The sequence below is a fragment of the Homarus americanus genome, unplaced genomic scaffold (assembly GCF_018991925.1).
Source record: "Homarus americanus isolate GMGI-L3 unplaced genomic scaffold, GMGI_Hamer_2.0 scaffold44448, whole genome shotgun sequence".
Classification (NCBI taxonomy): domain Eukaryota; kingdom Metazoa; phylum Arthropoda; class Malacostraca; order Decapoda; family Nephropidae; genus Homarus; species Homarus americanus.
The window spans coordinates 256,387-270,000 of NW_024736952.1; the positions used below are offsets into that span (position 1 = coordinate 256,387).

The window sequence follows — 13,614 nt, forward strand, 5'->3', positions numbered from 1 at the left end:
AGACCTCCCCCACAAAAAAATACTCCTAATATGGAAGAAAAAATGATTAACACCAAATTGAAAGAACGAACAATATTAATGATCAAGACAGCGATAACAAGAACTACAGCCGGGGAACTATAACAGAGAGAGAGAGAGAGAGAGAGAGAGAGAGAGAGAGGATCAATTATGAAAAAATAAGTCGAGGTATAATTGAAATCACATTGACCCAGCGTTCCAATAACTCGAGTCACAACGCGGCCTTATATTGTGGGCACAAGACGCTCATTACTCAGCTATGCCTGTGTACCTCAGAGTTCCTGCAGGTTCTTAGTTCTTGAAAGGTTAGGGGCTCTTGAAGTCTCTGTACTAATGAATACCCTGGGGAGTTCTTGAAGGCTTGGGGTGTTCTTGAAGGCTTAGGGTGTTCTTGGAGGCTTGGGGATTTCTTGAAGGCTTAGGGTGTTCTTGGAGGCTTGGGGCATTCTTGAAGGCTTGGGGGTTCTCGAAGGCTTGGGGGTTCTCGAAGGCTTGGAGAGTTCTTGAAGGCTTGGGGAGTTCTTGAAGGCTTGAGGTGTTCTTGAAGGCTTGGGGAGTTCTCGAAGGCTTTGGGTGTTCTTGAAGGCTTGGGGTGTTCTTGACTTGGGAGTTCTTGAAGGCTTTGTTCTTGAAGCAGCTTCTCGAAGGCTTGGGAGTTCTTGAAGGCTTGGGGGTGTTCTTGAATTCTTGAAGAGTTCTCGTGTTCTTGAAGGCTTGGGGTGTTCTTGAAGGCTTGGGGGTTCTTGAAAGCTTGGGGTGTTCTTGAAACTTGGGGGTGTTCTTTCTTGAAAGCTTGGGGTGTTCTTGAAGGCTTGGGGGTTCTTGAAAGCTTGGGGTGTTCTTGGCTCGGGGTGTCTTGAAGGCTTGCACTTAGAAGGCTTAGGGGTGTTCTTGAAGGCTTGTTCTTGGGCTTATGCTCTTGAAGGCTTGGGGTGCTCTTGAAGGCTTGGGGTGTTCTTGAAAACTTGGGATGTTCTTGAAGGGGGTGTTCTTGAAGGCTTGGGGGTTCTTGTTGGGGGTTCTTGAAGGCTCTGGAAGGTTCTTTTTGTTCTTGAAGGCTTGGGGTTCTTGAAGGCTTGGAGGTTCCTTGGAAAGGCTTGGGCTGTTCTTGAAGGGGCTGTTCTTGAAGGCTTGGGGTGTTCTTGAAGCTTGGGGTGTTCTTGAAGGCTTGGGGTGTTCTTGGAGGCTTGGAGGTTCTGGAAGGCTCTGTGCTAATAAAGACTCTGGGAGTTCTTAAAGGCTTGGGAGTTCTTAAAGGCTTGGGAGTTCTTGAAGGCTTGGAGATCTTAGAATCATAAGGCTCCTGAAAACTCGGGGGTGGGGAGATGGCTGAAGACTCGGGCGGGGGGGTGGACCTGGAGACGCATGGCTGCCACAGACTCCTGGGTCCTGAAGGCTCGAGTGAGAGACGACGGGAGAGGAGGGCGGGGAGGTAAAACTTTATTAAAACTCCCACAACCGATTGCATTCATGGCCAGTTTCATTAAGACTGGCTAAAAAGAATGAACTCCACCATTCACTTTCTTGGTGAAATGTACCTCTTCTGTTCACAAATGTCAAGTGTCCCTGGCAAGGTAGATTCTTCAAAATAATCTGTAAAGAGGTACATTATGACTAGCCACTTCGTTAAATTATATTTTTTTAATGTATACTAATGGCAAGCAGGAGTACACTTAACCAGCAAGGTTGGATTATACTAACTGAATGCTCTGCGTCTTTTTCAGTCGGATTTATTTTCTCAAGGAGTCGAATAATCGTCAATGTTGTGTACAATTAAAAATTCGTTTCAGCATCTTGTGGAATTATACAAATATGTTTCGTGTTTTAAGGTTAATGGTTTTGCCTCAACCTCTTATAGAAACACACGAAACCATCTCCTCTTCTTCTCGAGGCGAACCAAGAATTCGTGTTCCTCAACGATCCTACAGAGAGCTATAAAAAGCCATCTCCAACCCATCTGCCCTAAGAGGATACATAAAAATTTTTCACCTCATCCACTCTATGGAGACAAGGTTTCATCTCGCTCCATTCACCTAATGTAGGAGACAAAAGACTCTTCTCTTACCTTACAACACGTTACCGGGGTAGACAATAGTTCTTCACAAGCCACCGAACACTCACATCGTCCCGAAGAATAATGTGTGTGTGTGAAACTCTACGGTAACAGCCACCCAAATTTAAGTAACAACAGTTCGATGAATTAATCCTTTAACCTTTATCAACATCAAAGTCTGAATTAAGGACGAAAAGGAAATAAAAACGAGTTAAATAATAACACATGAAGCGGGTGGGTTAAGGTACAGGATGGAAGAGGCATATGGTATATTCTCAGGATCCTAGAGTTACTGATGGTGTATTTACCTTTAATAGCCAACCACAGTAGTCATCCACTAATACAAGAGTCAGTCATCGTCATCATTCACCACCACCACCAATGTCAGTCAACCTCTTCATTCACTACCAACAGTGTCAGTCATCGTCATCATTCACCACCACCACTCGTGTCAGCCATCTCTCACCGTCTTCCTCCAACACTCACTCTCATTTCTTCTCATCAGTCACCCTCATCATGCACCACCAACGACAACCAACATGATCATTCTCTCTCTCTCTCTCTCTCTCTCTCTCTCTCTCTCTCGAATAACAGGCACGGGGGGAGAGGTGAAGCGATAGGCAGCACCAACACTAACAGGTCAGGAGGGGAGGGAGAGAAGTGGGAGGGGGAGGGAGATGGAGCGAAGTGGGAAGGGGAGAGAGAGAAGGTAGGAGGAAGAATGTGATTACCTTGATGCTGGAGGAAGCTCACTAACGAAGCCAGCACACCCCACCCAAAAAGATGTCAAGAGTGTTGATTTTTCCTCGGGTACAGCCAAGCAAAGACTTCCTTGTTTACATAAAACACATTTTTTTTAAGAGAAATATTATACTGTGGGGGAAAGATCCAGTTGTTTATATATATATATATATATATATATATATATATATATATATATATATATATATATATATATATATATATATATATTATACTGTGAAGGGACAAATATTCAGTCTTCATACTTTTATATTTTTTAAGGAAGTATTATGTTGCTACAAAACATTTATTATTTACAAATATACTGAACATGTCAAGGGAAATATAATATCCCGGAAGTAAACGTGTTTCCTGGTGTTTGCTTAACTATGCAACCTGTAATAAAAAAAATGTCCAGAGAAAATTCATAATTTACCCCAAAAAAAATCAAACTAATAATTCGTAAAGTCGTAACCCATAATTCATGAAGTTATGATGAATAATTCGTAAAAAAAAAGTCGTGGAAATTATAAGCATCATTTTTCATACACGTGAGTCATTGAACCAGGTAGAACTCGTGCTGTCTTGTGATAATCTTTTAGCTCTGAAAGATTTAATCAAGAATATTAGGAGTTTTTTTTTCCTTCGTGTAAAATTGTCTCCGCCTAATGATATCATGCAGTACTCTAGTCGAGAGAGAGAGAGACTTGGGATTAACGTGGGTTTTATAGGTCATTTCACTATGGGTAGACCTGGCAATGATCTGAGATTACTTCATGACCCGAGATGACTTCATGACCCGAGATGACTTCATGACCCGAGATGACTCTAGGATGGAAGAAAACTTCTCAAGGACCTGGAATGACGTCAGCTCTCCAGGTCGTTTCGGGTCTTACGAGAGAGGAATTTCTTATAATATTTTCTTTCTTAACCTGAATGTTACTTCTATGTAATTGGAGGAGCAGCGTCGAGGAGCAGCGTCGAGGAGCAACTCAAAGGAAGACATTTTGGTAACTAAATAATGAAAGTGTAACAGGAAACTTCCATAACGTAAAATAAACCTACGATAAGTGAATAAATGAATAAATAAAAGAATAACGAAAACAAACTAACAAGTGTGAGAGACCGATATACTGAGTTAACAAAAAAAGAAGAAAGGAAAAACACAACGAAAAACACGACAAAACATACAAACACATACGACCGCAGTGAGTGTCCCCCTTAAGCACACTAGGGACGGGTCTCGCCAGCTCTGAACAAAGTGGCTGATGGTCGCTGTAGGAAAGTCACGACCAAATAGATGTTTATCAGTACACAGCGGTAACACTCCACCCAGAGCTACGGTTGTCGTCGAGTCGTGAATGTCTTATAAACTTTACATCTTTATTGATTAGGTTAGGCTAGGTTAGGTTAGGTTTGGTTAGGTTAGGTTTGGTTTGGTTAGGTTAGGTTAGGTTTGGTTAGAGGCTTTTAAACAGGTATATTCAGCAACATTACAGGTATGGAGTGAACAGCTATACGTATGTTGTGATACTTAATATACACTACAGGTGGAAAATACAAGTCTTATCTCGTTTCGGTAATATAATTTTTTTTCATCGGTAAGGCCGCATAAAATTAAGCGTGTATGAAATTCCTTCTCTCGAGTAACATGATATTTTGTAGTCTGGTTGTGTGAGCATTGTAAAGAAAGGGGAATAGATCCGTTATTTACTATGTTAATGGTTATAAAAGCTTCCTGGTGTAAAATAATTGAATAACAAAATAAATAAATAGCTAAAAAAATAAACAAAGGAACAAAAAAATAAATAATTCCTCCCAAAATAGACTGAAATTATTTTTTTTTACACATTCTCAAACTCTTTTTTTAATCACGCTAACAAGCTTTCACATGCAATACAAAAAAGGTGAAAAAGATGACAAAAGCAGAAAAAAAAATTACTCGACCCCTGGAAATTTAATCAGTTCGTGTGTATGGTGTTGCGAAAAAAAAATTAATCCGGTAATTCTGTCTAATTTCGCTAATGATTCCGGTACAGACAACCAAACGGACGGACGGACGGACGGGCTAAATCGAGCATTTTGAATACGGTGAGAATTACATTATAATACCGGAAAAAATAATAACAAGACAAGACAAGACAAGACCTGACCTGACCTGACCTGACCTGACCTGACCTGACCTGACCTGATCTAACCTAACCTAACCTAACCTAACCTAACCTAACCTAACCTAACCTAACCTAACCTAACCTAACCTAACCTAACCTAACCATTGGAACGCTGCCAGTTCAATATTGCACAAACTTTAGGTGTACAGGCATGAATGTAAGTACGGACAAACGAGAATACGAACATATTAAACCACGAGGGGAAGGAATGAGGGGTTGGTGGTGAGGAGAGAAGGTGAGATTTGGATGGTGAGGGGAGAATGAGAGGGCCGAGAGGTGGACGGTGAGGGGAGTATGTGGGGGCCGAGGGGAGGGTAGTGAAGGGGGAGCGAGGGGAGAGAGTGAGGGATGGGGTGAGAGGGGTGGAGAGTGGCCTGGGAACGTATATCCCCGCCATAAGGAGAGGCTTGTCGTTCACACTCAGTCAAAAATAAAGAGGAGAGAGAGAGAGAGAGAGAGAGAGAGAGAGATAATTAAACAAGACAAGACAAACAGGTAGTCAGTCAGACAGTCAGGTGTGACAAACTACTGGAGGAGTAATTAAAGTGTTCGCTAATTTTCTGTCTCCATCACAGACAGATTCCTCCCCCATTATCCCACACGAGAGAGAGAGAGAGAGAGAGAGAGAGAGAGAGTTATTAAAGAAAATATACCGTATTCATTCACTCATCCACAAACTCCCGGTTCCTCCTCTTAAAATTTCAACATCATTAATGGCCACAGACTCGCCAATACAACCCGGGAAAAATGAAGAAAAAAATAACATGGAAACTATTAAATTAATCCATATTTTATTAAAACATAAGTTACGAATCATTAATGAAATAAGAAGATTTTTTTTGTAGGGGGGAGGAAAGGGGAAAGAGGGGAATATTCCTCAGTTTACGAATCGTATAGGGAATATGAGTATCTTTTATAAGTCGACTAGGGATTTTTTTTCTGAATATCTTTTTTAAATCGTCTGGGAAATAAGAAGAAGGGAGAAGAGGGGAAAAATGGTCTATAAGTTTGTAATTAGGAAATAACTTTGATGCACCAACGCCATTATGTGATGAAGGGATTTTTCCCCGCCGAGGATTTTCCAGGCTCTCTCGGTAGTAGCCATTGTAAGGGTGGAATGTGGCAGGGGAAATTCCCGACGTAAATGATGGCACGGAGGGAGAGTTTTGGAGTGGGATGGAGGAGAGGGATAGGGAGAGATGAGTGGCAATAGAGTTTGGTGGAAGAGGAGAGGAGAGGGGGGAGAGGAGAGGGGGGAGGAGGGAGTAGGAGAAGAGAGGGAAGAGGGGAATATCGTGGTGAGAGGGACAGAATTAATGTTCAAAGGAAAGATAAAAGGAAAATACTGAAGAAGATGAACAATGACAAAGAAGAAATCAGAAATGAGAGAAACTGAAAGAAAAACAAAATGAATGATAAGCAAAAGTGAATAAGGTCTACAAAATAGACTTATAACAAAATAATGAAATAAGAAAGTGATTAAACAACTTAGCGATATATACAGGTAAGGTGAAGGAACAGGAGAGTTACCATACCACGGACAGGTAATTATCCCAATTAATGGATAACACACCCATTCTCCCCTTCCCTACCTTTCCTTTCCTCATTCCCTCCCTCCCCCTTCCTTCCCTCTCTTATTACTCCCTCCTTACTTCCCTCCCTCCCTTCCCCAACATGAAGACTCGCTCAAGCCAGCAGGTCAGGTGCGTCAGCGAGGCTTTTAACACAATATCTCAACTTTGATTGAAGGCAGTTGGAGACAGGTGGGGGAGTCTCTCTCTCTCTCTCTCTCTCTCTCTCTCTCTCTCTCTCTCTCTCTCTCTCTCTCTCTCTCTCTCTCTCTCTCGCTCTCTCATGGGCAGCAACATTTCATCGAACACAAACACCATCATGACACTAAAATTCAGATATCGATTTTTCTACAGGAAACCTTTAAATATTTAATAATGTCATCGTATGAGTCAGACCAAATTATATTTTTATAACACGAGAATAGTATTTTGACATGGAAGGTATTTGAGGAAACTTTATATATTTTGGGATACTTGGAAATGACGATTGTTAGAGGAAATTCTTTTATATTTTAGTTATGATATTTCGTCACCGTAGGAGTTTAAGTTAATGGGGGATTGAACACTCTAAAGGTATATATAAACTCGTGCGTATACGACTTTGTGGAAGCGTCATCATATACACCAATGATAACCTGAATGTTATCTTCCAGCGAGGCGTTCATTGGTCAGGGTGGCTGGTAGCTTTGTATCTGGCGCATATCGGGAGGGTTTCACTGGCTCGTTAAGTACCAGTCAACATTCACATCGTGCTGGTATGAACAGATCTTGTGACCTGTGTTATTTCCGTAAATATAAAGTCGATTGTAAGGACACGCACGCACGCACGCACGCACGCACGCACACGCACGCACACACACACACACACACACACACCACCTGCAGCCCCCCACCCAACTCGCGCAGTCCGCACCGATAGATATAAGAACAGCACCATCCCATCTATTGTTAAAATAATAAACAACTCCTGATTTATGTACTGTACAGCCTTGTAAATATATTCAATGCATATTATATCATTATGTCTAAATCAAATGTAAGTCTGTATATTTTCAGCCACCGGCTGCAACTCTATTAATAAACCGTTTATCATTACTATTATTATTACACACACACACACACACACACACACACACACACACACACACACACACACACACACACACACCAAGCATTACAGCACAAAAAAACCTAAAATATTAATTGTCCAATATAAAAATACGTGACCGTAATTCGGTATTTGGTGTTTTAACTAATACATACAAGCTATTGTGCTTTTGTCTGCTTTCCAAACTTATTATGTCTCATTCATCGACTCAAAGAATAGGCCAAGGCAAAAAATACAACAGAAAAAATATAGAAGTAATAACTGAAATATTAAATACATAACTAATATATTAAATTAATTACTAAAACATTAAACCAGTACAATATTAAATAACTAAAATATTAAATAACTAAAACAAATAAATAACAAAAACATTAAATAACTTCGTAAAAATTTAAATGAATGACTAAGATAAACGAAGAGAAATGTTGCCCAGGTTCTGAGGTGGTGAAGATAACACTACTCGCCACCCTGTTATCACTTCCCGTTAACAACAAGTCGCCTCGGTTGAGTTCATGTATCTCTCTGTTAAGGGTCAATGGTCTTTAAAGAATCGTTCACTAGAGAATTTGTGTGGCTGAATTTGGATCCTTTTCAACGGTCAAGGTTAAGACTACTAGATCGTGGGAGGGCTGAGGCAGACCCCACCCCTTCGCAGTCCCCACTTACATCCCCTTAGGTGACCACGTCGTGGGAAGGTTGAGATAGCCCCCCCACCCCTTCTCAGCCCCCCACCCTATCACAGCCCCAACCCCCTCTCGGCCCCCCACCCCTCTCCCAGTCCCCCATCCCCTCACAGCCCCCACCCCATCACAGCCCCCACCCCCTCTCAGCTCCCCACCCCATCACAGCCCCCAACCCATCACAGCCCCCACCCCTCACAGTCCCCACCCTCTCAGCCCCCACCCCATCACAGCCCCCACCCCATCTCAGCCCCCACCCCTCACAGCCCCACCCCCTCACAGCCCCCCCCTCTCAGCCCCCACCCCTCTCAGCCCCCACCCCCTCTCCCAGTCCCCACCCCATCACAGCCCCCACCCCATCTCAGCCCCCACCCCATCACAGCCCCCACCCCTCACAGCCCCCACCCCCTCACAGCCCCACCCCTCACAGCCCCACCCCTCACAGTCCCCCCCTCTCAGCCCCCACCCCCTCTCAGCCCCCCACCCCTATCAGCCCCCCCCTCTCCCAGTCCCCCATCCCCTCACAGCCCCCACCCCATCACAGCCCCCCACCCCATCACAGCCCCCAACCCATCACAGCCCCCAACCCATCACAGCCCCCCTCAGCCCCCACCCCCTCTCAGCCCCCACCCCATCACAGCCCCTCCAGGTGACCAGGTCGTCGTTACACCGGCAGGAAACAATATTCTCCGGACTCTCATTAATAAACATGTTTAATTAACGTCTCCATCACGGAGCTGCTCTGGAATAAAACTGTTTCCGTCCAACATTGAACGTGACCTTTAGCTCTGTGTAGTAGACGCCGACGAATGCTTTTATTTACTTATTTACAAAACATGTTCCAGATTTTACAGATGCAAAAACAAATTATTTCTATTTTTTTGTCATTTATTATTTCTCACGTTGATATTAGCATTTCATATTCTCATCTACTTAAATAAACCTGCTGGCATGGGACGAACAAACAAGTCTTATACACAGCGTTTTAAAAATAGAATATTCTAGCATTTCAACACAGTACTGAAAGAAGATTCTCACAGGAATTAATCTCAGGAAGAAGAGAAAACAAAAAAGAGATGAGAGATAAAGAGACTGGACAAAAGGTGGACGGTCCTGGCGACGAAGGTTCCTTGTGCCAGCAGGAGTGGAGTGTTTACTTTAAACTAAAACACAGACACACAAACACCGTAAAAACAACACATCTTCAATACCACACTCAAACTTCCTTGGATACCTTCAATAATACCAGAAAGTAGTATAGGTAATATTAAAAAAAATAATTATCACTAATATTAATTTTATTCTTTATTACTGCTAAGTGAACGTATCTTTAAGGTGTAGTTTTTAAATGTAATTATGATGGTATTTTAGTTAGTCAATTTGCGGTCTAGCTTAAGTTAAGTAGTTACAATACATGCTGGGATCTTCTGTTAGGGGAGGGGGGGGGGAACATTTATCGTGGACTCGAACCCTGGATGGTAGTTGTGGGGGTACCAGCTAGCAAACATCCCCACCGTACGGTACACACGACTCACAGCCCCACGGTAAACCACCAGGATTATGAACCTTGTAAACTTTTTTTTTTTATTATGTATTTTGCCGCTTCCCGAGTACGCGTCTTCATTATAGCACTTCCTTCATTGTGTTGACGCGCGCCATAGGACCATAAGAGCGAGACTCCCACCCTGCCATGCCCTGACTCTCGCCCTTGTGGTAGACTCTCAACCTGGCAGAGATGACCCGACTTATATAACACACCAGCCATCTGAAGGAGACGTAAAACTGGGCAAAACTTGGTCGTGATTTTTACCCATGTGGTGAGGAGAATGAAGACACTGAAGCAGCCTCTGGCTCTCACCTCCACGCCGGGGTTTTAATTTTTGCCACAAGTTTGATCTGACCAAGAAAAGTTGGAGAAAGCAATTTGAGTCACCAGTCTGGCCAAATATAAATCTTTTTCCCGATAGTTTTCTCTGTTTAAGGAATATTCCACAATGCCTGGACTTTATTACAAATTATATATCATATGCAAGTATTACATTGGATATTTGATGATGGTATATGTATCTAATACGTGTCTCTGTGTGTGTGTGTGTGTGTGTGTGTGTGTGTGTGTGTGTGTGTGTGTGTGTGTGTGTGTAGGGCCACACACAGAGTGGTGAAATGCGTCTAGTGTAGCAGCATTATGTTAGTGTTACGGTGCAAGCATTGCTTGCTCCCTCTCGCTTTCAGCTGCCGCCGCTGGCTAGCCCTCGTGGTGAACAGGGAAGCAGCTTGCATTAAGTCTTCCCCTGCCAGTACACAGCCTCCTCACCATCAAGACTCCTGCTGTGCCTCCTCGTAGCAACACACGGTGACTGGGTGCCTCGTGGGACCAGGCTAGACCAGCAGGGGAACTCGAATTAGCAGTGGGCCCCAGAGGGACGGCGCATAGGCTCACTGGCATGTGGACACGTTCTGGCGCCTACCAATCACCGCCCCGCTGCCTTGCGGATTAACCTTGGTAGGTATAAGGCTACGGGAGTAAACCCAGAACGAAAAATCTGCGAGGGAGCCCTGCATCAGGCAGACATGCTTACAGAACTCCAACAAGACCCCAACGGCAGTATTGGTGGAAGAGGTGACCACCATGGAAACCTAATGAGTACACTGGTGGACAAAGGCAATGCCTGCTGGACAGGCTACTATGGCGAAACCCAATAAACTGGGCTATCGGCAGTCCGTTGTAACTCGCCCTCTCCCCAGTCGTTGCATCACTTGCACCACTGGACCAGGAAAAGTGAGAGCCAAGATGTGTTGTTGCAACCTGCGCTCCTGCCTCACCACATAAATTAACTCACGCGCAGCCATCACCCATCACACCTCTCAGCTTCATCAAAATCCCTAATATCCCCAAAAGTCCTATGGCATGGGTGGCACAGATAAGATGGTCGTTTTTGCACTAGGATCTAGGCAGCAGTGCAATCCGGTCCTGTCTGTGCCACTGAGCAGCCCTTCCGAGGAGCCACTCTGCTCACCCCACATGAGGAGGGGGGCTAGAAAAGGTGCCTTAAACATAATCAGCCTAAGAACCCAGCCTGACTGGGCAACCACACCCAGTAAGGTCATCCTTATGCTGTCGAAAACACAATCAAAATCACTGATCCAAACAATAAACAAACCATACTACCTCTTATGGTCGCTGCATGGAATGCCAGGACCCTTCTGGATACTGGCACAAATGCGCATCCTGAAAGAAGAACTGCCCTTGTGGCAAAAGAGCTGGCTAGGTATAACATAGACATGGCAGCCATCAGTGAGTACCGGCTCCAAGATGAAGGCCAACTCACAGAACGAGGGTCTGGCTACACCTTCTTCTGGAAGGGTAAGCCCGTTGCAGAGAGAAGCCGCATTTATGGAGTTGTCTTTGCCATCCGCCAACGCATCATACACAGGCTAACTAAAATGCCGATTGGGATCAACGAGCGCCTCATGACGCTTCGAGGCCCACTGAATCACTCACGCCATACCTTCTTCATCAGTGCGTATGCCCCAACACTGGATGCAGAGAATAACATCAAGGAGGTCTTTTACGCCGACCTCGGCAAAGTGCTTACCTCTATCCCAGAGAAAACAAGGTTATGCTCCTTGGCAACTTCAATGCCAGAGTTGGCAGAGATGCTAAACTTTGGCAGGGAACCAGAGGGAGAGACGGACTAGGCAAGTGTAATCCCAACGGCTTACTCCTCCTCAGCAAGTGTGTTGCTCACAACCTTAGTATCACCAATACCTTGTTCAGGCAAGCCGACAACTTTATTGGTTCATGGCAACACCCAAGATCCAAACACTGGCATCTCATTGACATCATTGTCAGAGAAAGAGATCGCCAAGATGTCCTAATCATCCATGCCATTCGTGGCTCAGACCACTGTGACACCGATCATCGACTTGTCAGAGCCAAGCTCTCACTTCACGTCGTCCCAAAACGGCGAAGGCAACAAGCCTCCAGAAGAAGTTTTAATACTAAGGGTCTGGAGGATCCAGAGGTAGCACATGCTTTCGGAGAGCAGCTCGAACATGGGCTTATAAACAACCTAACAGCAAACAACGTGAATCCCAGTTCCAAATGGGATACTCTTAATACTGTTATGACAAAAACTTGCAGAGACCCCCTCGGCAAGTTCAAAAGAATACACCAGGACTGGTTTGATGAAACAGACCCAGGAATCAAAGTACTCATCGAGGATAAACGTGCTGCTTTTACTGACTGGCAGAACAACCCTCAGTCCTGGACCAAAGCTGATACCTTCCGCAAGAGGAAAGCTGCAGCCCAGCGGGAACTTCGCACAAAAACTTGCAGATCAGCACAAGCTTCGCGAATTCTTCATTTCCACTAAATCATTTTATGGGCCAGTCACTCGTGGCACAGCCCTCTTCCGCTCATCTGACGGTAACCACATAATTAAAGACGATGAAGGCCTCCTTCAGCACTGGAAAGAGCACTACCATTCATTGCTCAACCGAAACACCGATGTGGATGTCCTGACTACCCAGCAGGTCCCTCAGCATCCAGAGATGACCCACCTTAGCTATCCTCCATCCCTGGATGAGGTAGCTACTGCCATCAAACAGATGAAAAATAACAAAGCCTCAGGGCCTGATGGAATCCCAGCCGAGGTGTATAAAGCAAGAGGACCTCTGCTTACCAGCCGTCTCCACTCTCTCCTGGAGAATATATGGGAAAAAGAGGAAATCCCCCAAGATCTTAAAGACGCCTCCATTGTCAATATTTATAAGACCAAGGGAGACCGGTTAGACTGTGGGAACTACCGTGGGATCTCGCGGTTCTCCGTAGCTGGCAAGATTATCAACCGAGTCCTCTTAAACAGACTTCTTCCTGAGGCGGAAAACTTCCTCCCAGAATCTCAATGTGGTTTTAGAGCATCATGTGGCACCACTGACATGATCTTTGCTGTCCGCCAGATACAGGAAAAGTGTAGAGAACAGCGTCGTGACCTGTACATGGCTTTCATCGACCTAACCAAGGCCTTCGACTCGGTCAACAGGGAAGCCCTCTGGTGGACCCTCAGCCATTTTGGCTGCCCACCATCACCATTGTGAGGCAACTCCACGATGACATTAACGGCAGTGTCCTGCACAACGGCACCCAGTTAGAGTTCTTCCCTATCCAAACGGGTTAAACAAGGGTGTGTACTGGCACCAACTCTCTTTTCCATCTTCTTGGCTGCCTTCCTTACTCGTGCCAGTGCCAATTTAGCCAGCGGGGTAA

At 44.6% G+C, this 13,614-nt stretch overlaps 1 protein-coding gene across 1 annotated transcript; it reads right to left on the bottom strand.

Annotated features, from left to right (window-relative positions):
* Positions 1–436: 436 nt before the first annotated feature.
* Positions 437–1,486, bottom strand: LOC121872503 (pollen-specific leucine-rich repeat extensin-like protein 1). The gene has a single exon (XM_042375290.1). The coding sequence runs from the start codon at positions 1,484–1,486 to the stop codon at positions 437–439; it is 1,050 nt and encodes a 349-aa protein (XP_042231224.1).
* Between the last annotated feature and the right edge of the window lie 12,128 nt (positions 1,487–13,614).

Coding starts and splice junctions, on each gene's coding strand:
- LOC121872503 (XM_042375290.1), bottom strand. CDS start 1,486: ATGCAATCGGTTGTGGGAGTTTTAATAAAGTTTTACCTCCCCGCCCTC.